Source organism: Periplaneta americana, chromosome 5 (genome assembly GCF_040183065.1).
Source record: "Periplaneta americana isolate PAMFEO1 chromosome 5, P.americana_PAMFEO1_priV1, whole genome shotgun sequence".
Taxonomy (NCBI): domain Eukaryota; kingdom Metazoa; phylum Arthropoda; class Insecta; order Blattodea; family Blattidae; genus Periplaneta; species Periplaneta americana.
In genome coordinates this window covers 120,533,647-120,558,225 of record NC_091121.1, presented here as the reverse complement: position 1 = coordinate 120,558,225, position 24,579 = coordinate 120,533,647, and the positions used below count along the sequence as shown (strand labels likewise).

The following is a 24,579-nucleotide window of genomic DNA, read 5'->3' as shown; positions in this document are numbered from 1 at the left end:
CACAGATTTCAACATTCAGGACAAATTCGACTTGCGAAGTTTTAGAAGTAAGCCAATAATGTATGAATTGTATGTGGAGACTAAGAGGAAGGTGGAAAATAGAGAAGATCTGAACAATCTGAGTTTGCAGTGAACGACCTGCCCTTGGGCAGAAAACTATGAATGAATGAATTAATCAATTCATTCATATATATATATATATATATATATATATAATTTATTACAAACACTGCCCCCCCATTGAGGATAGCCCTTATGGTCTCAGTATATCCTCAAAGAAATTAATTTACATATGTAAACATAGATATTAAATTTAAAAAAAGAAACAAAGAAAAGGGCATGAAAAATCGCAATTGCTATTAATGTGGCACCATGTGATTAATTAGGATTTGACAGGATTTTTTTAACACAATTATCACAATGTCTTCCCCCAGAGATGTTGGCAGAGCAAACTGCCGTCAAAATTCTTCGAAACAAGCTGGTATAGTTCCTTGAGCACATATGTGCAAACCGAATAACACAATGTGAATTAAGGCATATTTCAGCTTGAAATAGTTGACTGTAGGCTCATAGATTGACTTCTTCTCATGGTGCACCTCGGCTGACTGATGATATCCTACTTCAAAACATATCGTGGGGTCCACAATGATGCTCTATTTAAAATAATTTGGCAGTCTTCAAATGTGTGTGGTCACGGATTACAATGTAGTGAAACATGCTGTGGTATACAACTCGCTCATTTGCTGTGTAATAAGCGGTGTATGAATTCAAAGTCCTGTAATCATAATATGGGAAAATGTAACTTTAAAAATTGAAAGTTAAAAAGTGAATGTTGAATATGAAATGCTGAATTTTAATACTTAACACGAAATTAGCTGTGAGGAGTGTTGACCTAGCCACAACCTCACAGCAACAACTGAGCTTTACAGAAGGCGTTGACTTTAAAGAAAACTAAATACCAGACCTAGTGGACCATCAAGAACTTATTTCTTTACGGTTTTGTAAAGCAGGTTATTTAAGTTAGGAAACTGCTCATTAAGTAAATGTGTGTTATTATTAGAATGTGTAGCTATATAGTAATCCTCAGTAGTGTTCATGTATTTACTATTATTATTATTATTATTATTATTATTATTATTAATGGTTTTTAAAATTTGCAGAGTGCCACCTATATTCGTGAGTTCATGATTATGATTAATTAAATGTGTAGCAAACTTATATTTGTTCCTATTGTTCTTCAAGTCTACTACATGCTCACTATAGTGTGTTCAAAAATTTCTTTTAGTTTGCCCTATGTACTTAGTGGAACAATTTTTACAATGTAATATATATATATATATATATGAGTTCGACATGTAGTGGACTGCAACTGGAAAGGCCTGAGTTCGACGTGCAGTGGACCATAGCTGAAAGACCTGAGTTTGACATGCAGTGAACTTGAATGAGTGAGTCTGTAACTGTGGCAGTGTCCAGGCGAGTGTGACGTAGTTCGGAAGACCTGAGTTCGACGTGCAGTGAACTTGAACAGTGAACTAGAAGAACTAGCCATGGCAAGCGAACTGTGAACTGACAGTTTTGTTCTGTACATAGTGCATTGTGAACATTAATTGAAATTAGGAGTACAGTGTTGTTCTTCTCAATAATACACGTCATGTATTGCCATTGTCGTCGTGTGGAGTGCAATAACGACTACAGTGTTGCTGTGTTGAGTGGAATACCCATTGTTGTAGGGTGAATTATTAAGAATAAAAGTCACATTGTTGTCGGGTGTGTGGTGTTTAAAGTAAGAATAAAAGTCAGAATATTAAGTGGATTTATCAAACTAACGGTAACATATCGATGGTGTTTAGATAAAAATGAGAAGATATGTTTTTTGACAATTATGTTTACATTCCTTCGTGTAAGGTAACTAATAACAATGTGTTAAAATTTAACTTTTGTAAGTCCTAATAAATTTTTCTTTTGTGAGATAAGCCCCTTTTACTAAATACCATCGATATATGCACATAAATGTAAAAATATATAGATGATAATTAGGATAATTACTTTGCTGATAGTGCTGGCTATGTTGGCGAGAATTTCCATGGTGTGTAGAGTGGGTTGTATAAAGAACCACAATTTGTGTAGGGTGAAGCTGCTCTTGTGGTATGCAGTTTCCAACTGTGCCACCAGTACCATGTAGTCTTTTATCAGCATGTTCATGGCAGCTGTGAGGGCGTGGTTCACCTGTCCATATTCAAACTGATTCTTCTCCTGTATGAACCTCATCACTATTGAGTAATGTGATGCAAGAGGCAGTATCTGCTTCACCAACTCACGAAGGGAAGGGTCTGCAACATTTTACAAATATTGAAGGATTTTTCTCTTTCAATCACGTTTCAAGTATGCTTGGTTGATTACAAAAGTCTCCTACTGATAAAGATAACTAATTAATTTTACTAATCATGCTAAGTAATCAGACCGTTTACCACGCTCGTCAATAGATCCAATTTTCACAGGTTGAAACCTGTATTATGATGATAAGACTTCTAACAATTATGTAAACAGTATAATCTCCTTCAGAAAGAATTAGGAAGTTAAAAATAATCTTATCCCAAAATAAGGGGACTTGCAAGAAAATTTTACTATTTTTTTCTCATCCGAGGTAATGAATTCTGGTGCCTAAGTGTTACAAAAATAATTCGAAGTCTTTGGTTGGTTGCTAATGCTTTGCTTGTTGAAGATATTCCATTTGCCACCATGCATCCCAGTAGCAAGAAGTTATATCATCATTTTCAAATGCAGTGCATTATAGGAAGTGATTTCTGTCCATCACAGTACATGAGCAGAATTCAATGTATACATAACTATGCAAAGCTGGCTTTCAGGTATAGCTCCCTGTAAAGCTGATTTGAATAATTTCAAGGGAAAAATTGTTCTGGGGTCGGGTATCGAACCTGAGACCTTTGGCTGAGTGTGCCAATGCTCTACTGACTGAGCTATCTAGAATGTACCAGACACCGGTTCACTACATTATACATAACTATTAAATCACGCGAGCATGCACACATGCACGCACGCACACACACTATTGTATAACATCACTTAATTAAAATTACACTACGTGAAGAAATAATTTATAAACAATAACATTAAACTGCTCACTTAAAAATGCATATTAAAGTACAGACTGAGCCTCAAAAAATCCATTTTTTTTTGCAAGTACCTTTATTTTCCATTTCCACATGTTTTTTCTTACAAAGTATATTACAGATAAAAATAACAAGCACTTCAATTATTTTACTTTCCTGTATGACTGTGCTTCAGTGGCTGACCATGATAATATCTTTGAAAAATACTGGAGTGCAAGAGGTCAAATGACTTCATTGTCAAATGCCTGGCATTAGAAAACAACAACAACTTTCCTGTATATTATTTACTTAATAGAACAGCTATATGAGATGAAATTACTTATAGGCAACAAACGCAATAACTGTAAAGAACAAAGATTTAAGGGGTTAGAGGACGTCCCTATACTGCAATGTTAATTTCATATACTTTAGGAACATGTATCTCAAAAACTACTCACATTAGAGTCACAATTTTTTGGACACTGCTTCAATAAGTTATATACAAGTAAAACCTCCAATAAAATCTTGCCAAATAGGTCCCACTTAACTAATGTATAATAAAATTATAAGGTAATGAATTGATATAAAAGTTAAGAGAAAAAAAAAATCCTACACTTAAATAAATTGTTGTAAACCTAATTTCTGTAGTGGTTTGCGTTGACGAAGGTTCATATATATATATATATATATATATATATATATATATATATATATATATATATATTTTGTGTAAAAAATTTCAACCTTGTGAGTGAAATGGACTTAGAGATATATGTTCCTGAAGTTTATGAAATTAACATTGCCAGTATAGGGACATCCTCCTCCCCTTAAATAATTATCACTTCCCGCACTGTAAAAAATCTTGTGAGAAACCTACAGGAACAAGGAAAGTTTGAATGCTTTACTGGAAAACTAGGAAAAGATATAGCAGGACACATTACATCAGTGATGGCCAACTTCTTAACATTTGGGGACTCCTTCTACTGTTCTGGTACAATTACCTTTTCTCAAACAGCAAGTACAAGCTTATAATTTCGCTAGATTATGCGCTTCCACCCTCTTGTATTAATTCTGCTGGAATTTGATCGATCTGGAGACTTGTACTTTTTCAGATTTTCTATCGCAATTTCGACTTCAGAAAGTGTGGGTTCGAGTATAAGTGGCTCTGCAGTTTGTATTTGAATTTCAGCCCGATCACTTCTACAGTGCGTTCATAGCTCGGCCGGGCCGCTCTGCAGCGGCCTTGGACTGGGTGAAGATTGACAAGCCTGCCACCAGAGCAGTGCTGTAGCTACCGCTGACGTGCCAGTCAGTCGAGTTGGATCTGTCATGAAGGAAAGACATCTGTGCGCATGTTGTGAGTAAAACTGTGTTGTCTTGTGGTGATAAAGTGTCTATTAATAATGGTTGAGTACACTTTAGAACAACGTATTTTTCTCTATGATGCGTATGTGACATACTCTTCTGCAAGAAGATGTCAAAGAGAATTTGAACATCGATTTGCAGGTGTTTTAATTCCTAGCAGGTCAACTATTCATGACCTTGTCTATGAAGTCAGACATACAGAGTATTTTTTGAACAAGAAACGTGTTCAACAATGCTGTGTATTGACAGAAGAGAAGCTTTATGAAGTAGGGGTCTGGTTAGAGCACTCACCCCGCAAATTACTGCAACGTTTAGTACAAAAAGTTAACATTTCCAAGACGTCAGATTTTGTGCAACGAAACTTTTGAAACTTAAGCCGTACAGGGTAAGAAGTTAACATTTGCAAGACGTCAGATTTTGTGCAACGAAACTTTTGAAACTTAAGCCGTACAGGGTAACTGTAGTTCATGGTTTACAATCAGAAGATCCTGTAAGTAGAGTTAATTATTGCAATTGGTTTTTGCAGTCCGTTCATAATGGCAATGTGGACCCACTTTTAACGTTCTTCACTGATGAAGTGTGGTTTCATCTTCATGGTCACTTTTCTACTCAGAACAATAGATATTGGGCTACCGAAAATTTCCATATTATTCATGAAGTTCCTCACTGTGCTGCAAAGGTTGGGGTTTGTTGTGCAGTGAGTGTGAGTAGAATTATCAGTCCCTTATTTTTCGACACAACAGTTGATTCACACGTTTATGTAACTTCAATTTCAAATAATTTTTTTCAGCAACTAACAAGAAATGAACTATTGAGTGGCTGGTTTCAGCAGGATTCAGCTATAGCGCACACCACTGCAAATTCTATGCATGAATTGCGAAGTGTGTTTGGTGACAGAATAATTAGTCGAGAATTGTGGCCACCTCGTCCCCTGACCTATCTCCAGGCGATTTTTTTTATGGGGAAAGTTAAAGGATAAAGTGTACACATCAAATCCCCACACGTTACAAGAACTGAAGGACAACATCACAAGAGAAATACAGGCAATCAGTCACCATGAACTTTTGTGAGTGAACCAGAATTTTTTCTGAGACATAGGGAATATGTTCAAAATCTGTTGCGATGCAGGCAAGCCTAATGTTAGTAGAGTAGTTAGTGTTCCGTACCCATGACTTGCAGGTCGTTTACTATAACTCTGGCGGCAGGCGCATCAAACTTCACCCAGTTCAAGGCCACCGCAGAATGGTCAGGCCGAGCTACGAACGTACTGTATTTAGTCTATGTACATTTAGTAGTTGCCCAAAATAGTTTTTCCATCTGTTCAGGATTGAATGACGGTCTCCAAGCAAGTCACCATTCTCATCCTTGATCACATTTACCCTTGCCTGTTATCCGTTCTTAAATTCCTTTATACTCTTATATAAATCTCGAATGTTTTTATTCTTACTATTAGTTTCTACCTCATTCAGTTTTCTCTTGAAGTAATATCTCTTTTTATTCCTAATTGTACGACTTGCTTCCCATCTTTCATTGAAATAATTATTGTATCTCTGTTCACCTGAACTAGATCCTGTAAGAATTTCAATTTTTCCTGTTTCCTTCTTTCTACCACCATGGAACAATCTTTATCAAACCACGGTTTCTTTTTCTAAGTTTCATAATAACCTATGCTCTGCTCAGCTGCAATTTTAATACTATCTCTGATATATGTTCACATGCTATTAACATCTAACTCCTCTTCAACTTTGTTGGAACTTTCCGAAGTGGCAAACCTATTTGAAATTTCGACCTGATAATGTTTACTCCTCTTTTAATTTCGGAATATTGAATTTCCTAAATTTAACTTGTTGCTCTACTCGCGTGGCTACTGATAATCTTTCTCTTAATTCTCCAATTACGAAATAATGGTAATACAACTACCTTCAGAAAATGTTGATCAAAATTGAATCGGTCATTGGAGAAAGGGGATAAGTCATAAAATCTTACTTTTGAGATAATCAATAAAAACTGTTTTCTTCTTCCAATACTGGAGCAATCATTATAAATATTTTTTCTTACTTTGTTTATGAATAGTGAAGTATAATACATCATGTTAGATATCTGACATCTCAAACACTTTTGTTTAAAGTTGTTTAATCGAACCATGACTTATCCTCTTTCTGCAAGGATTTGTTAAATATAAAAGAAAAAAATATATAATTTACAATTTTGGGCTAATGTAATATTTGAAAACAAACTAAATATTAATAATTACAATGATAAAGATGTTTTTGTGTGTAATTACTACATTGCTGTCACCATTTACATAATTATTATTTTTGCATTTTAATCATTATTCCTACTACAGAAGTGTACCAATATGTGATTTTATATCACAGTTTTAAATCAAAACCCTACTTTTATACTAATACTGTACTTAAAAACCGCATGTAGGAGAGCACAATAAAAATACACTAAAGTACTACACAAAATCATTTGTTTCAATTATTATAGAGTGTATTGTTAGATGTTGGAAGCCACGTCATTTGTAGATTCCTTGTCACAAGGAGGCCAGTTCAGGATCTCTTCGTAAAAGAAAGTGTGTTCCAATGGAATGTATTGCCTAACTTTCGATACGTCTCCAAGTTTTTTTCGTATTAATGGGAATTTTCCATTTGTATGCTTTTTTGTAGGCATTACTATGCGTCCAGGACCTGGTTTTTTCATACAGAATCTGTGTTTCCTCATTTCACTACTAATGAACAAACTGGCAGTCACACATCCTGGATCATCTTTAGAGTAAATAAATTCACTGAATTGTGCTGAAGAAAACATATTCTTATCTTTCCCTTTCTTCCTCAGTGTGTCTAATGAGCAGGTGGTTTTCTTGTAATACTCTGGCCACCAGCATTTAAAATTCAAAATATCATCGGTAGTAACTGATTCTACAGAAAATCTGTTGTCTGTGTTTGCCTGGGGGATCAAGGTATTGTATTGGTGTGGCATATATACCCTGTCTGTCTTCCTTAGTTAGCGCTTCACTACACCAAAGTTGCGGTCACAGGGAAGAAATGAATGGCCTCGTTGTGGAAAATAATGAATGATTTTGTTAAATCTTCCCATTTGGGTGAGTGGAAGCAACAATCGAATTAAGGTATGATTTTTATTTTGCCCTCCACAGTTATCAGAGAAAAGATACAATTCCTTGACTGAAGAAGGGACATTATTTTCAATGTAGTTCAGAAGGAGCACACTTCATTTGAAGATTTGTGGCCTATACCTTCATGATAGGAATAGAAGTATGCCGTATGGTCTTTGAAATTGTGAATGTTGAAAATTGATGACCCAAAGTTGTGTCTAAACAAATAATGAGTAGTTTCTTACCCACATTGTTCTCCTGTCGTATGGGCTGCTACAGACTTCCCAATGGAATTGACGTTCCAATGCCTTCAGTTTATTTTTCTTATTTATATTTCTGCGGTAGTTAATTTCATTGTGTTTACCACTAATAACACAGTTTTCTTCCCCTGGATCACTCACTACTTAAGGGTACACTGATGTGATATTTGAAATTTCTAAACTATTCTATGTAGATCTCTGAAATTTTGTACAGTTGTCCTACTGTATACAAATAGTCTGTGTACAAAGTTTCGTCTCATTTGATGCAGGAATATATGAATTATTAATAATTTTGTAATTTTAAATTGTGTAAATTGCTACTCCTCCCACAAATTCAAATATTTTGGCCTGAAATTTTGTCTACATACTTGTCAGACCCTCGGAAATAAAACTTACTATACAATTTTTCCTTTTATTCTACTAAAAATAAAATAAAAAATATTTTATGCACTAAAGTGTAAAAACGGAAAAAAAAAAAATCAACTCAAGCATGAAGAAAAATTAATATTAAATAAAATATGAATGTTAGGTATAATCCTGATATAAGTTTTGTTAACAACACATTCAGAAAATTCTACAAAAAAATCATGCATGTAGTGCAAAATTTGTAGGAAGAGTAGCATTTTTAGCAATGCAAAATTTACAAAAACTGAAAGTGGAGAAAACTGACTTCAAAGTTTGGGATGATAATAATAAACAAGAACTCTATCTTTTTTATTTTCTAGTCATTTTGAGATATATAGGTGTTGCTTATTATACGCAGAACTTACTCTTATATACACTACCATGCAGTGCACACCTAACCTGCACTAGTAAGTAAAGATGACTGAAAAAAAAAAAAAAAACATGTAAACTTATGAAAACAAATCACTATAGACTGTAGACACTATTATAACACTAACAATAAAACTGTTAGAAACTTGCAAATATTTCTTGTATAACAAAACAAAAACCAAGCATGGAAAACACGTTGTTATGGCTACTAGCAACAAATGGAATTTTTCTTTAGACAAGAGTTGTGGTCTCCTTGGTAACTGAATATTTTTCAAAGAAAAGCATCCTTTGAAGTGACATCTGTTGGATCCTATGAAGAAATATTTCGAGAAGTCGAGAAGCTACACTGTCTGAATTGGAAATCTAATGTACACAAATGTTTGTGGAAATTGCAACACCAAGAAAGCTACATGTGACTGAAATGAAATTGATACCTCAGATTAGGTACATAACAATATACAAATGATTAGAATTACAGAATTGTACCTGATCTGTGACCGTGAGATTTCAGTATGGTGTGAAGCTTCCATGCGCTGCAGTAAGAGCTTCTAAGCGTCGTGGCATGGAATCAAAGAGAGACTGGATATGTTCCTGGGGAATCTCCCTTCACGCAGTTTGTATGCGAATCCATAAAGTCAAGGGTCGGAGCTGGAGGACCATGATGAACAAATTGCCAACCAATCATTTCCTAGACATGTTCGATGAGCGACATGTCTGGCGAACGTGCAGGCCAGGGAAGAGGATACCCGTCGTTCTTCAAAGAAGGCTTGCACAATCCTCGCCACATGTTGCCTGTCATTGTCCTGCTGAAATATGGCATGTGGAGTTGCCTGAAGGAGGGGCAGTACTTCGGGCTCTAAAACCTCCCTAATGTAGTGATTGCTGTTCAGATTGCCCTGAATACGTACAAGGCGAGATCGCATATTGTATCTAATGGCGCCCCAAACTATCACACTAGCGTTTCTCCGCTATGCTGCTCAACAATGCAGGCTCTCCGATTGTGTTCACCACGGCAGGGTCTAACATGTATGCAACCATCATTGTAGGACAAGTAGGACTAGCATGACTGTCCGAAAACACTACATTTTGCTACTCAGTACGCCAGTGACTGTTCACGTGCTCATTATAGTCTGAGACGTTGGTGGTTTCTGGATAATGGAAGCCGACGCAACGGCATGCGAGCCACTAGTCCATCCCTCAAAAACCGGCGACGAACGACGGCAGATAGATCAACACACAATGCAGTACTCCAACGTCGATTCAACATTGTGGATGAAGCTGTACGGTCCGTCACGGCCAAGAGGATAAGATGGCAGTCATCCCATGCTGTGGTCACATTACGTGGTCCAGTATCCGCTCGTCTCTGTGTACGACCCTCTTCTACCCACTGGTTCCACACACTCATCACTGTCATAACAGCATACCCTGTACGAGCCGAAATATCACGGTATGACAAACCTGCTTACTGGAGAACAATCATTCCCCCCAAACTCATTCACGTGCTGATATTGCGGCCTTCCTCGTCGACGAGGCATACCTACACTAGATTCACGTTTCCACTTCCTTTGGAAGCTCTGCACTGACTGAGCAAGGCATAACATTGACCTTGCTGGTGAAACAAGAGACGTCACTGTTGAGCCTATGTGTACGCCATTTCTCTAGAAATGTAATCAATTATTGATGGTACACTGTTCTACACATCTCCCGAGATTGGAGTCGTTCGGGCCATTCTTTCTGGGTGTTGTCTTTTCACAAACAGTAGTGTAATAAATAATATATAAAATACAGCGTAATTTCCACAATCATCGCAGAATTCAGAGTTGAGGGCATGGACGGGGGATTTACATTACCAGTCACAGCGCGCAACCTTTTCGAAATGTGGCCCTAAACAGCTGATAGACCGATCGTATGGACATGAAAATTGGCAGAGGACATCTCTACACCATGAACAATTTTTTAAAGATAAAAACAAAAAATCAATATTTTTGACCAAAAATGACAAAATTTCACATCAGCGTATCCTTAAAGCTTATCTGTCATTTTCCTTATCAGCTGATGGGCGCGTAACTTATTAGATCAGCGGCACTCAGTTGCGTCACGTCGTCAGTCAGTGCAGAAAGAAGGTAAGTCGCTGACTTGTCCCCTTTCTGCAATGACTGCACTGCTTATGGTACTCCGCTTTGCGTTGAGAATGAGCAAATTTGTCCCATTTCTGTATGGAAATGTGTGTCTAGGTCTGGAGAAAGCAATGGCACTCTTAACTCATTTTCGCGTTTTTCATGACTTATCCCATTTCTGCAATGACCGATTCAATTATAATAAGGAAAGAATAATAATCAAAATTATAAGGGAAAGGATAAAGATAACACAGGAACAAAAAAGGAAGATACAGTATTTCCAACAAACCCTTTGCTTTTCCTGACCTAATAAGAATCACTTGTTCCAGGTAACATTCATTCAGAATTCTTAAAACAACTTAACCCAAGAACAAGATTGACATTTATTAAAAATGAGTAGTGTCCGTCAATATGCTTATCAATGTTACAATACACAATAGTTTGAATATGTAAATATTCAAACTATTGTGTATTGCAACACTAATAAGCACATTGACGGACACTACTCATTTTTAATAAATATACAGTTGCTTATCAGATCCATTCAACATGACATATCAAAAATAGACATTGTTAACCTTCTACAACGAAGTATGATACAGTATATCTCTGTACTAGCCAATTGGAAAAAAGCAATAGTTATTCCTATTTTAAAAACACCATGGAGAGAAGGTAAACTTGCGAATTCTAAATGAGGCAGTAGAGCAAGTAAACAGGTTCAAATACTTGGGGTGTACTATAAGCAGTAACATAAGCTGCTGCCAGAAAATCAAAAGGAGGATAGCAATGGCCAAAGAAAGCTTTTAATAGAAAAAGGAGCGGACCTCTGGAGATAGGACTAAGGAAGAGACTAGAGAAATGCTTTGTGTGGAGTGTGGCATTGTATGGGGCAGAAACATGGACATTACGATGAAGTGAAGAGAAGTGACTAGAAGCATTTTAGAAATGTGGATATGGAGAAGAATGAAACGTGTGAAGTGGAAGACAAGAAATGAAGCTGTGTTGGGAAGAGTGGGTAAAGAAAGAATGATGCTGAAACTGATCAAAAAGAGAAAAAGGAATTTGTTGGGTCACTGGTTGAGAAGAAACTGTCTACTGAAGAATGCATTGGAAGGAATGGTGAATGGGAGAAGAGTCGGGGCAGAAGAAGATATCAGATGACAGACGACATTAAGATATATGGATCATATGAGGAGACAAAGAGGAAGGCAGAAAATAGAAAAGATGGAGAATGCTGGGTTTGCAGTGAAAGACCTGCCCTTGGGCAGAACACTAAATGAAAATGAACTAGTATTAATCAAAGTTATATGACTTGAAATACGTGGAGGTTATGGATCAATAATGGCGTAAGCTAGCAACACATGACTGACTTGTGTACAAGTTTCCAGTAGGGAACTGAGTGACTAATCGAAAAAATCGGATAATCCATACTATAAAATATTTTCATAAATTAAGTGCATAATATTTTCGTAATTTGAAACTCCTACCACACTGCAACCACCGGTTTCTTCATACTACATACTACACCAGGGGGTGGGAAACAGCCTCTCTCAGAGAGCTTAGCCTCTCCCCTCACCTTAGTTGCTGTTATGCAGATTACTCTATGTACAATACGAGTTTCCTGCCCCTGCACTACACTATTAAATATTATACTGCTTATAACTAATAAAAACAGTGAAATACAGTAATAGGTAGCACTTTTTCATTTCATTAAATAGCGCACATTTCTACTGCCAATCTCATATTCTCATGTGAGATGAGCCACGATTTTTCCTTTCTCAAACTGCTCAACAAGTTTTCTTTTGACATTTTGCACAGAATGATTAAATGATGTATGGGTTTGCAATTGTGTTGAAGTTCTTAGGATCATTTCTTGGAAAGCAGATAGTGACTATTTTACAAGTTGTGAAAAACACTCCCTCTCACAAGTGTTTCTACTAGTGACAACGGTAGCATTTGTGCTACATACTGTGTAATGGTAAAGGCTGATGATAATCCTCTGTAAAAAAAAAGCATACTAACATAATGTACTGTACTTCCTATTTTCCTGCAGCAAAAAAAGGAAAAAAGCGCAAGAGAAAGACAGTCGAATAATCCACCAATCTGTTAATAGGGTGACAGATAATAGAGGCTCTACTGTATACTACAGTTACATTATGCCGAGAGCAAATGTAGATTGTTATTTGCCTTTTAGACTTATCTTCAACAATTTACTTCTACAGAGTGAAGTACACATAAAAATAACGTGTGCAGATGTCAGTTATACACTTACCAACACTGTCACCAATACTAAACGTTCGTGGTTCATAAGGACCCTGAAGAGCACATGGAACAATATAGTCCCCTTCAGCTCCTTCAAGACAATATATTATATCTTCCAACAGCATACTTTCTTGTGAACAGACAGGAATTGCCCCTAAAACGAATTAAGACAATCTCTTAATCATGACACCACAGAAAAATCTGTACTACCAGATATTATACCAAGATTCATCCTTACTGCCATACCTAGAGGAGCAACAAATGATGCTGGTCCACTATGATCTGTCACGAAGTCCAAGTTCATATTTGGTCTCACGAAATTCCAGTCAGGCATGACTGGTGAATGGTAATTTGGATGGCGCACCTTTCCTTGATTTTCTCTTTTGCTAAACGGCAAACTCCTCTTGCCTAAAGCCAACTCAACTTCCTTTTGTAGTCGACTACGAATCTGAAAAATAAATAAATAAATAAATAATAAATAAATAAATAAAAATAAAATAGTAATTAAGATATTCCAGGAACCTTATTTTCTTCCTTCTCCAATTCCAGTAGCTGAATAATATCAAATGCATACTCTGTTCTGGCTAGAAAGCTCTTCTATTGCATAGTGAAATGAGAAGATAGAAAAGTACTGTAATCATAACTGCAAATCTTATGAATGGGATTTTAAAGTTCAGAAAAAATTCAGTCAGTTATCCTCAGTGGTTTCTATGCTTTCCTTAACCAAAATAATGCATGTTCAAACACAGACACAGTGACGAATTTTTCGGATAAAAATGCGAAGTACAACTTCTTCAGGAGAAAAATAGAGGTGAATATAATTGAGGGGCGTTTTCACAAAACTCGTTATCTACAAAATCTTGTTTATTCCAAGAGAGCTCTTTTCTAAAATACACAACTGTAGATACCGAGTTTTGAAAAATCTCTTTTATTTCAAGTTGAATTTACTGATATACTTACCAACTTTAGCTTAATTCTGATAGCACCATTGGATTCTCCTGACCCAAAAACATAAGGATACGCTAAAACTTCAAAATCGAAAAAAATGTAGATAACGAGTTTTGTGAAAATACCCCTCAATTTGTCCCACTAAGATTTGATGTACAAATGAACCTTATGAGTACCAAATGAGTAATATGATCAGCTAATTCTGAAACTTGTCTTTGTAACATTTACCTACATACCAGTACAGATTGATTCATGAAGAAAAATCGTAACTTTAGGATATGACTTTTGAAGCAGTTTAGAATAAAAAAAGTTCCTATAAATATAAATCCGATTTCAAGCAGTTGCAGAACTATGGCTGTTTTCATCCACAAAAACAGCTATTCTTTCACAGCTCTAAATCACGTTTAGAGACTAATATCTAGAAAATTTACACTTTATGTTCACATCTGCATACGTATGATAGCTAGAGTTAATGTACTCAAAGATGATGCTTACGGTAAATTTTCAAACATAAAGGCTAATTGGGATTTCTCATTCTCTGATCAGGTCAAAAACCCCGATATGGCAGATAGAGGAAGGATCTCCAGATATGGAATGTACCGGGAAAATGAAATACCTGGGGCAGAACAAAACCAGACACTTGTGTCTTACAAAGATAAGGTTTGACTACCCAAAGGCTAAGAGAAGGCTACTCTGATATATTTTTTTTTTATTTTAGGTTATTTTACGACGCTTTATCAACATCTTAGATTATTTAGTGTCTGAATGAGATGAAGATGATAATGCTGGTGAAATGAGTCCGGGGTCCAGCACTGAAAGTTACCCAGCATTTGCTCATATTGGGTTGAGGGAAAACCCCGGAAAAAACCTCAACCAGGTAACTTGCCCCAACCGGGAATCGAACCTGGGCCACCCGGTTTCATGGCTAGACGCGCTAACCGTTACTCCACAGGTGTGGACTACTCTGATATAAAACCCAGGATGGACTGAACTCTGTAAGTTATGGTGAAAACAACCAGTCTAGGGAATGAAAACCCCAAAATCAAATGACGTGATCCTACAGGCAGGGGGTTGAGCACAAGGTCAACTCTCTTGCCCTGTAAAAATTTGTATCGACCTAAGCATGTATTAAGGAATAAAAGAGTTTTATCTATTGGAACTTGGAATGTCATGGCACTATTAAACCCTGGAATAGCTAGTTGAACAAATTGTAAATTGTAGAAACTCATTTTTAAATTGTGGCCTTACAAGAGATTAGATGGAGTAAAAGTAATATAATCAACAAAAAAGATTTTACATTATTCAGGAAAGAGTAACAAGGCAGGACAATTAGGTACTGGATTCCTAGATATGAGAAAAGTACTAAACTATATAATGAACTTTGTTCCTTATAATGACAGACTATGTAAGTTGTGCATTAAAGGTAAATATAATAATGTAATCTTAAGAGGACAAGGAAGATAAAATGAAACAAATATTTTATAATGAGATAGAAAAGCTGGTAGATAATGTACCTAAAAGTAATACAACAATAATATATTCTTAGGGGATTTCAATGCTCAAGTGGAAAAGGAAGAAACCTATAGTGGAGTAAGTGGTAAATTTACTCTTTATGAGACAACAAATAGAAATGGAGAAATGCTATGTGAATTTGCAATTATGAACAACCTCTTAATAAATGAGTACACAGTTTCAACATAAAATAATACATTAAGAAATCATTTGATCATGAAACACTTAATCAATAATCAAATTGACCATGTTTAGATTAATAGTAGTAAAAGATGTGAGATCAATGCGAGGACCCAACATTAACTCTGACCATTTTTTGCTCAAAGTCATCTTAAAGCAGTCACTACCAATAATCTATAAAAAAGAAATTAAAACAAACTACAAAATGGAATGAAGATAACTTACAAAATCCTATGAAGCTTAAGGAGTAGTGTGTAACATTATATGAGAAATTAAAACACATATGAAAAACAAAATACAAGGCGTGTTCTTAAGTAAGTTCCGTTTTCAATTATAGCCATCGCATCGTTGCAATCGTTATTTTGCGCATGCGTGTTTTCTTCTTCAGTCCTCAGGCAAGCTGTGCATCCAGGCTCAGAGCTTCAGTCCGTGTGTGTGGTTAGTTGTGATCAGTTGAAATGTTTAAAGTGATCAAGCACCCCACTGACTATGAGATGCGGTCTGTTGTCAGTTTCTTGAATGCGAGAAACATCAAACCAGCTGACATTCATCGTCAACTTTGTGAGGTATATGGTGATGATGCCATTAGTGATGGAATGGTCAGGAGATGGGTTAGGAAGTTCAACAATGGCAGCGTCTCTGTGCATGACGAGCAGTGTACCAGTCGGCCATCTTTGATCAATGACAATTTGGTGCGTGCTGTCGATGAAAAAATTCATGAGGTTCAGGAGGTTCACAATTTCTTCGCTTTCCTTGAATTTTCCACAAATGCTGCAGAGTGTTCTCTACAAAATTGTGACAGATCAATTACGATATCGAAAAATTGTGTTCACGATGGGTACCGAAGATGCTCACTGAGGAACACAAAACCAAACAAACTTCCAGTGCATTGAGCTTTCTCACACGTTACAGTGAGCAAGGCGATGAGTTTCTTGACCATATCGTGACAGGTGACGAGACTTGGGTGTCTCACATGACACCTGAATCAAAGCAGTAGTCTATGGAATGGAGGCACACTGCATTCCCAAGGAAAAAGAAATTCAAACAAACCATGTCAGCACACAAGATCATGTGCACTGTCTTTTTGGGACAGAAAAGGAGTCCTACTCATCGAATTCTTGCCTCGGGGTGAAACCATTAATAGAGAAACCTATTGTCAGACCTTGAAGAAGCCCCATTGCGCAATTCAGAACAAGAGATGTGGGATGCTGACCGACAGAGTTGTGTTGCTTCATGACAACGCTCAGCCACACACAGCTCGTGACATCCAAAATCTCATCTCGAAATTTGGCTGGGAACAAATCGACCATCCCCCCCTACAGCTCGGATTTGGCACTGAGTGACTTTCATCTCTTTCTGCACCTCAAGAAGTTTCTCGGTGGTCAACGTTTTGATGGCGACGATGAAGTGAAAACAGCAGTGCGGGAGTGGTTTGCATCATAGGTGGGCGAATTCTACAATGAGGGGATAGAAAGACTTGTGCTACAACTCGATAAATGTCTCAATAATGGTGGAGATTATGTTGAGAAGTAATTGAAGTGTGGGGAATACAATGCAACAAAAATGGTTTGTAAATATCTTCTCATTTACTTACTACACCCTTTTGGAGCTTACTTTAAGAACATGCCTCGTATTAGTGATGAATGGATTTCAATTCAAACTATAATAAACAAAGCTGTGAATGGTATAATTATTACGAGACAGGAGAAAATTTCAATCAATGGATGGTGGAATGAAGTTTACAAGAAAGTGGTACAAGAAAAGAATGAGGCAAGGCAGAGAGCTCTACAAATGAATACTAGGGCTAACTGAGAAATGTATAATGCAAACAGAATTGAGGCCAATAAAATCTGCAGAAATAAAAAGAAGAATTGGTTAAATGAAAAAGTAAATTTAATAGAAAAAAAATTTTTAAGAAAAATGAAACAAGAGAAGTGTTTACAGAAGTACGGGATTTTAAACAAGGACAAGAAATATCACCTAGACTATGTAAAGATACTAACAGGAATATTTTAGTTCAAAAGATCCAGATCTTAACAAGCTGGAAGGAATATTTTATTAGTACTTCTAATAACGATAGTGTATTAAATATTTCTGTACCAGAAAACCATAGTACGAATAATCGACCAGAAGTGCAATCACCATCCTGGAATGAAATATGTTATATAATACAAAATTTAAAAACGAACAAAGCTGCAGGTTCAAATAATATATTCACGGAATTAATTAAACATGGAGAACGAATATTGAAACAGAAACTTTACAAACTAATCTTAAGAATTTGGAATGATGAGAAATTGCCAGTACAAAGGAATCATGGAATAATCTGTCTTGTATTTAACTACAGACCTGTCACTTTATTAAATATAGCAGTGGTATTCAATCTTTTTTGCTTTCGTGTCCCCAAAATGATTTTTTTTATACATCTTGATTACACAACTTTTAACACTACAGGGTGATTCATGAGGGAAGGTAAAAAAACTTTGGATGTGAATTCTGAAGTCATTCTGAATCAGAAAGTTCATATGAATATAAGTCCGTTTTCGAACGATTACGGACATATGGCTCTTTGATTTCACAAAAACTTCTGAGATTCCAATCTACTAACTCGCATTTAAAGACAGATAATGGACAAATTTAAAGTTTATATTCACATATACATACATACCTAATATTCTAGATGTCGGGGTCGATATTTTCGCACATTTTCAAAGGTACCTCCTTCTGCTTCAATGCACTGTTGCACTCAGGCATGAATCGAGCTCATTGCTCAGGAGAGTTGCATGTGGCTGTTCTTTATGCCGCATCTAAAATACAGTCGATTAGCACCTCTCTCGTTTCCCCCTTCCTTTGCTATACCAAGTCTTTCATCCAACCCCATAGACAGTAAGTGCTCTTCGATATGGTACCCTTCTGTTCGGAAAGCGTCATTCATATTCAGTGATCGCACGCAAGGAACTTACATTGCACAAACCATACACATACACAATATCGATGTATTCTGTAGTCGAAAATTTATAAGGCATCTTGAAAAACACAACTTAACACTTCCGATAACTGTACCTGTATAACTACTGTACTGTAGGTAGCTGACTGAACTGCTGTGAACTGATGATAGTGTATTTGTGTTATTTGCAAGTTCTGTGTCATTACATCAGACAAGGGCAGGCGATTGGACATTTGTAATGCCCCACCACCCGGTTTCTTTCTCATCTACATCGCTCACAATACAGATTCCAATGTTATGTCATTCATTGCAGTCGGTGACCTTGTCTCAAGTTCTCACGTCAGCAGCATATGGTAACGTCTGATTCACATTGGGGCGAGGCGTTTTACCAAAAAAAATGCATCTAACTCCGCCATCGTTCGAAAACGGATCTATGTTCATTCATATAAACTTTTTCACTCAAAATGGCCTCTGTTATTGTATCCTAAATTTTTTACCTTTCCTCGTGAATTACCCTGTATATCACTTCAGAATATATATATATATCTCGAAGCCATTCAAACAGCATTAAACCAACTTCTACTGTAGCTTGAAAAATTCTCCAAGACTGTCATCCTAAGGATTCAAGATCCGCCATAGAATCAATTGGTGCAATTGAGCCTGCTGTATCAGTGGAGATTCATGACTGCTGTAAGATACTGAGGAAACTCAAATTAGCTCAAAAGGAAGTTTTATTGCAGTGAGTCCCTGAGCATTGTCAAAGTTCTGGCAATGAACAGGCAGATGCATTCGCGAAAAAAGCTGCCATGCTCACTAGTTGCTTCAAATCAATTAACATCATACCACTCCTCTCAACTCTACATAAAGAAGCAAATGAAGGAACATGAGTTTAGAATCAAACAACACAACCAAGCCCTGGAAGACTTCCTTACATAGCACCCTGACTGGCCAAGACAAGAAGCTGTGGTGAAGTTCTGGCTCCAAACTGGACATGACATTCATACCAAACACCTGTATCGGTTTTGGTTACTTCAAACGTCCACCTGCAAGCTCTGTAATCTGGATGAAGATATGGACAGGGACCACTTAATGCACTGCCCGGCTCTTCGCATAACATCTGAGACCGGAAAATATTGGGAAGGCCAGGATTAAGACAATGAATCAGATGGACAATTGATGACTTTTTGTTAATGTTCTATGCCATTAGAGAAATATATATATATATATATATATATATATGCTTTCACGTGTTAATTAACTAGGTTAACCTGTTGACTAATTTCAGCTGGTGGGCTATCATTAGAACTGAGTGCTCTTCGTGCCTTCTGATTGCGTTTCCTGTGGGTGTGTGTTTGTGTAGTGTAATGTGGAGTCAAAAAGTGTGTGTGTTCTGAAATTGAGTTGTGTGTTGAGGATTTGATTCAGGTGTGTTTTTGTGTGCCTGTATATTTCGTATTGTTCTAGTGTGTTTAGTTTCTGGTCTTTTGGTTTCAGATGTAGAATTTCCATGTCTGTGTCTATGTTGCTGTAGGTGTGGTTGGCATTTGTGATATGTTCTGCGTATGTGGAAGTGTTTTGTGATTTGGTTATGGCTGTGATGTGTTCTTTGCAACGTGTTTGAAATGATCTGCCTGTTCTATGTAGAAGCTGTTGCAGGTATTGCATTTGAGTTTGTATACACCTGTGTGGTTGTTTGTGTGTTGAGATGCTTTTGTAGAGTGTTTTTTTGCAATAATTAAATGTAAATCCTTCAATAACTGTCACAATTTATTAGGCCTAATGCTTATACAAATAAAACATTAGGTCATAATTATAAGTTAAATATGACTAGTGCTTTCACCATGTGTGGCATCATCAGGTCTGAGGGATGACATATATCAAGTTGTATGAACGTAAAACATAAGGTGTATAAAAATATGATATAACCTTACAGAGTAATGGCGAAGTGCATCAACATCGGTTAAACAGTAACGGTGGTTAAAATGTAATTTCTGTGCGCCATTCATAATCACCGATTATTTAAACATGGTTAACTGACACCTCATTTAACCAGAGTAAAGTCTATGATGGTACACTGTTTCTACAAAATGACAAAAGGAAAGCATCCATACCGCTGCAAAGATAATAGTCAACATCTAAAAACGACTGCGCTCACTCCGTTCTACATCGAAATGAACGTAGCCTACATTTTCGCGTTGCATTTGTTTGCCTTTGGGCACTGTTATATTTGCGAGTTGCATTTCTTTGTTTTTCAGTGCTGTTAGGTTAAAATCGTACAAAATAGAAAATTGAATGCAAAAATGATTATATTCCAATATGAGGTTAAAGTATCATAGACTTACTTACTATATTTAAATATATTATATAAAAAAGAAGGAATATCCACAAAGGAAAAGGATGTAGAAGATTAGTAGGAATGTGTGTAAGATCCAGGACCTCATTTACACCAGGTTACTGTTCATTATCCTAAGATCCATCCATAACCTCTCTTTGTTCAGCCAGTGACATAGAGAAAGAGATATTCAAGTATTCCCTCTTAAAATATAGAAAATAAGTTATATAGAATCGTAATATAAGCAACCGATCAATAGAAGAAATATGACTGTTTTTGTGTTATTTCAAATGAGCCATTTGTAGATTTTGATAAACGACATCCTTCCTGGAATTTTCTGTCACCTAATTCCTCGTAAGAATTCTCTCTTGCCACTAAAGAAACTTCACGCTCACGCTCTATCCAAGTAATTCAAGTACTGTACAATAATAATCGTCTTCGAAATAAACATTTGTGGCTGTGGCCGCCATTTTGCTTTACTTGCTCTACTAATCACTGGTTATCTCCTTTAACCGCTCGAATATGGCCGGTTAGAGATTACTGTGGTTAACCTTCTATTTAAGTCGTAACCGAGGTCGATCCACCGTAAAAATGCTTAACCAGGGGTTAGGTGACAATTTTAACTAGTGGTTACACTAACCGATGTTGATGCACGTGGGCGTAAGTGAAGAGATCTGTGAATATTGATAAAAACGATAGCATACAACAAACATCTCAAACATAAAGTTGCAATAAAACAAATTGTTAAGATGTGTAATTATTTACAAATTAAAATTCAGTGTGTTGAATGTGACTTATGAAAAATCTTACAAAGTCATTAAGTTAAAATTGACACAACATTATGTTGAAATAGAAAGCTTTAAAAGTTACAATATTGGATTTGAATACGTAAGGTTACAGAGTTGAATAAGGTAGTGTTTGTAGCCCAGTCATCATGATGCAAGGTTATGAAAGCGTTTCAATATCTGAAAAATTCAATGAAGGAGATTTAATGAAATAAAAATAAAAAAAAAAGAGTGAACTGTTATCTAACGAGTAGAATGGAATATAACTTACATAAAATAATCAGATGACGATGTGTGATGTTGCATAAATAATTATGTGATGTTGACTGAATAGATCGACATATGAAAAGACTATATTATGCTATAAGTGGAGGGGGATGCAAGTTAAAATAAGGAGAAATTCTATCGGCCAACCTAAAAAACATGCTATTTAAGTTAGGCAGTTGTTCATTGGGTAAGAGAATAGTACCATTGAAAAATTTGGCAATATAAAATTCTTGGGCAATGTTATTAATTTTCCCATTATTTATAGGTTTTAAAATTTGTAGGACTTCTGATATTTTCTGAAGTTTGTGGTTATTCTCTATTAAGTGAGATGCAAATTTGGATCTATTTTTTTCTATGACAAAATTCAGACACCACACTGGCTTCTATAGTAGACAACAGAAAACCAAAATATTGGAATGTAATGACTTTTCATAATAATGTTTCTTATAAGTTACATAACTCTTTAAAAAAAAAAGAAAAATGTAAAGGTTACATTTGTAACAAACTTAATAACATAATTCCTAATAATATTCATACATCTGATAAATATTCCAGTGGAGAAGCATACATGTTACATTGCAAGAATTGCATACATAAATACATTGGCCAGACTAAAAGAAATCATAGAACTAGATATTTGGAACATAAAGCAGATTTTTGTTATAGAAGAAATAGATCCAAATTTGCATCTCACTTAATAGAGAATAACCATGAACTTCACAAAATGTCAAAAGTCATACAAATTTTAAAACTGATAAATAATGGGAAAATTAATAACGTTGCCGAAGAATTGAGGAGTGTTTTTTTAAAAAGTCGCCAAACGACAAAATTTTCAAAATTGAGGTTTTGTTGGTTTTATGTCAACATTTATGTTACACATATTCCTGTAAAATCAGTTTTAGCTAAAGCGATAAACGTTGTTATAAGGCATTCAAAACTGTGATCTTTTGCAAAACTCAATATTCACCTCTTCATTAGTTAAAGCAGAAGTCAATAAACACCAATCACATTAAAAAAGGCCAGAATATTTTTGTAAAATTCATACTTGGATTAAAAAAAATGTTTTATTTTATGCAACAGACCACAATTTGATAGCAATCTATATTTAGAACAACAATGTACATTTAGGCCTAAAAGAAAAATAATTCCATTCATTTAAATCTATTTAAATTTGTTTGGATCCAAATTACATTAGAACAACAATATGAAACAGAATATTAATATTTATGAGCCAGGCGTGTAGAAAGATCTTGGCTCACAATACAATTCCCTTTGAACTCAACCAATCAGCTTTTGTCCTGCTCTGCGGGATTAATTTTATTATTGCTGATTTTCAGGTCATTCTGAATAGCTGTGTCGCCGCTTCTAAACAATTGTAGTGAGAGCATAATATTGTAAACTATCATAATATGGAGTCTGTTTCTAGTGATTCTGAAAATTGTACAACTGTTGTCGAAAGTGTAGGCGGTAGGAAGTCTAGATCAAAGGTAAATGCACCTAGAAAGACTACAAAGAAAACTAAGAGCCCTCATATTGTGTGTTCATATGGACTTCTGGGTATACCCATCAATCCAAAAGCTTTGGGGAAAGAGAAATGCAGAGTAGCTGAGTTTTCGGTAGAATAGAAAAAGTCTACTGAAAAAAGGAAGAAATTCTGTCTCCTGCAGAGTACTATGAAATTCTGGGTCAACATGATACTTTAAAAATATTGAATAAAGACTGGGAAGCAAAGGATATAAAATCCAATATACAAAAAAAATGTCTTGAAGCCTAATATACCCTTCAAAATTACAGCCCAACGAGTGATGACATACAGAAAATCAAACAAGAAAGTACTCGTCAGTGGCGGACACCTACACTGAAGATCCCATTGAAGTTGAAGTATTGAAAAAGAAGACCTGTAGCCAGGAAATAAGGAATGCAGCTACTTTGCCTAAGAAGAATATGGTCAGTCAGGAGAAGAAGAAGGTTGTTCTCAAGCTGATGAAGTATTTTAGAATACCAGAATCTGTTAAAGATTTCTATAAAGACATTACTGGGAATTCATGTTAAATTTTATTGAATGTTTCTAATGTTTTGTACACAAATTTAATTTTGTTTAAGTGTGGGTATTTCAGACTGGAAATAATACATTTCAAGTTATTTCGGCAAATTTGGACTTCTCCTTTTTTCATATTAGTGATTCAATATTATTATTATCATTAATGAATGGAGTTTTGTGTTTTCCCAAAAAACTGTAATATTATTGTATTTTGTTCTTTGCTGAAAATAAAATGTAACAATCGCAAGTTAATACAATATAAATGCATTTAAAATATGATAAAATCACATATAAAGAAAAAATAAAATATCAGAAAAATTAACTAAATGAGATACAAAAAAAAAAAAAAGTCAGGTTTAAATGTTAACAAAACATGTGTTATACTTCCATCTCTTGGCGTTTAGCAACTTCTGAAAAAATTGTGAACTTTACTTTTTTTTTTTTTAGTTTTAAAATCTAAATTTGAAAATATTAATTATATAATAGAATTACTGCTTCATTAAACAATATGATATAAAAAAAATATTTGTGGTAACTACTTTTTAATCATTAAAAAAAAAA

General features: G+C 35.6%; 1 protein-coding gene across 5 annotated transcripts in view; it reads right to left on the bottom strand.

Annotated features, from left to right (window-relative positions):
* LOC138700117 (gamma-tubulin complex component 2-like) overlaps positions 1-24,579 on the bottom strand; it is a 233,502-nt gene that overhangs the window by 169,925 nt on the left and 38,998 nt on the right. For all 5 annotated transcript variants that reach the window (XM_069826441.1, XM_069826442.1, XM_069826439.1 and 2 more), the window contains exons 4-6: positions 13,253-13,454; positions 13,017-13,160; positions 2,047-2,330 (exon numbers count right to left, since the gene is read on the bottom strand). In XM_069826441.1, coding sequence (XP_069682542.1) covers positions 2,047-2,330; positions 13,017-13,160; positions 13,253-13,454 — 630 coding nt within the window. The remainder of the gene's footprint in view (positions 1-2,046; positions 2,331-13,016; positions 13,161-13,252; positions 13,455-24,579) is intronic.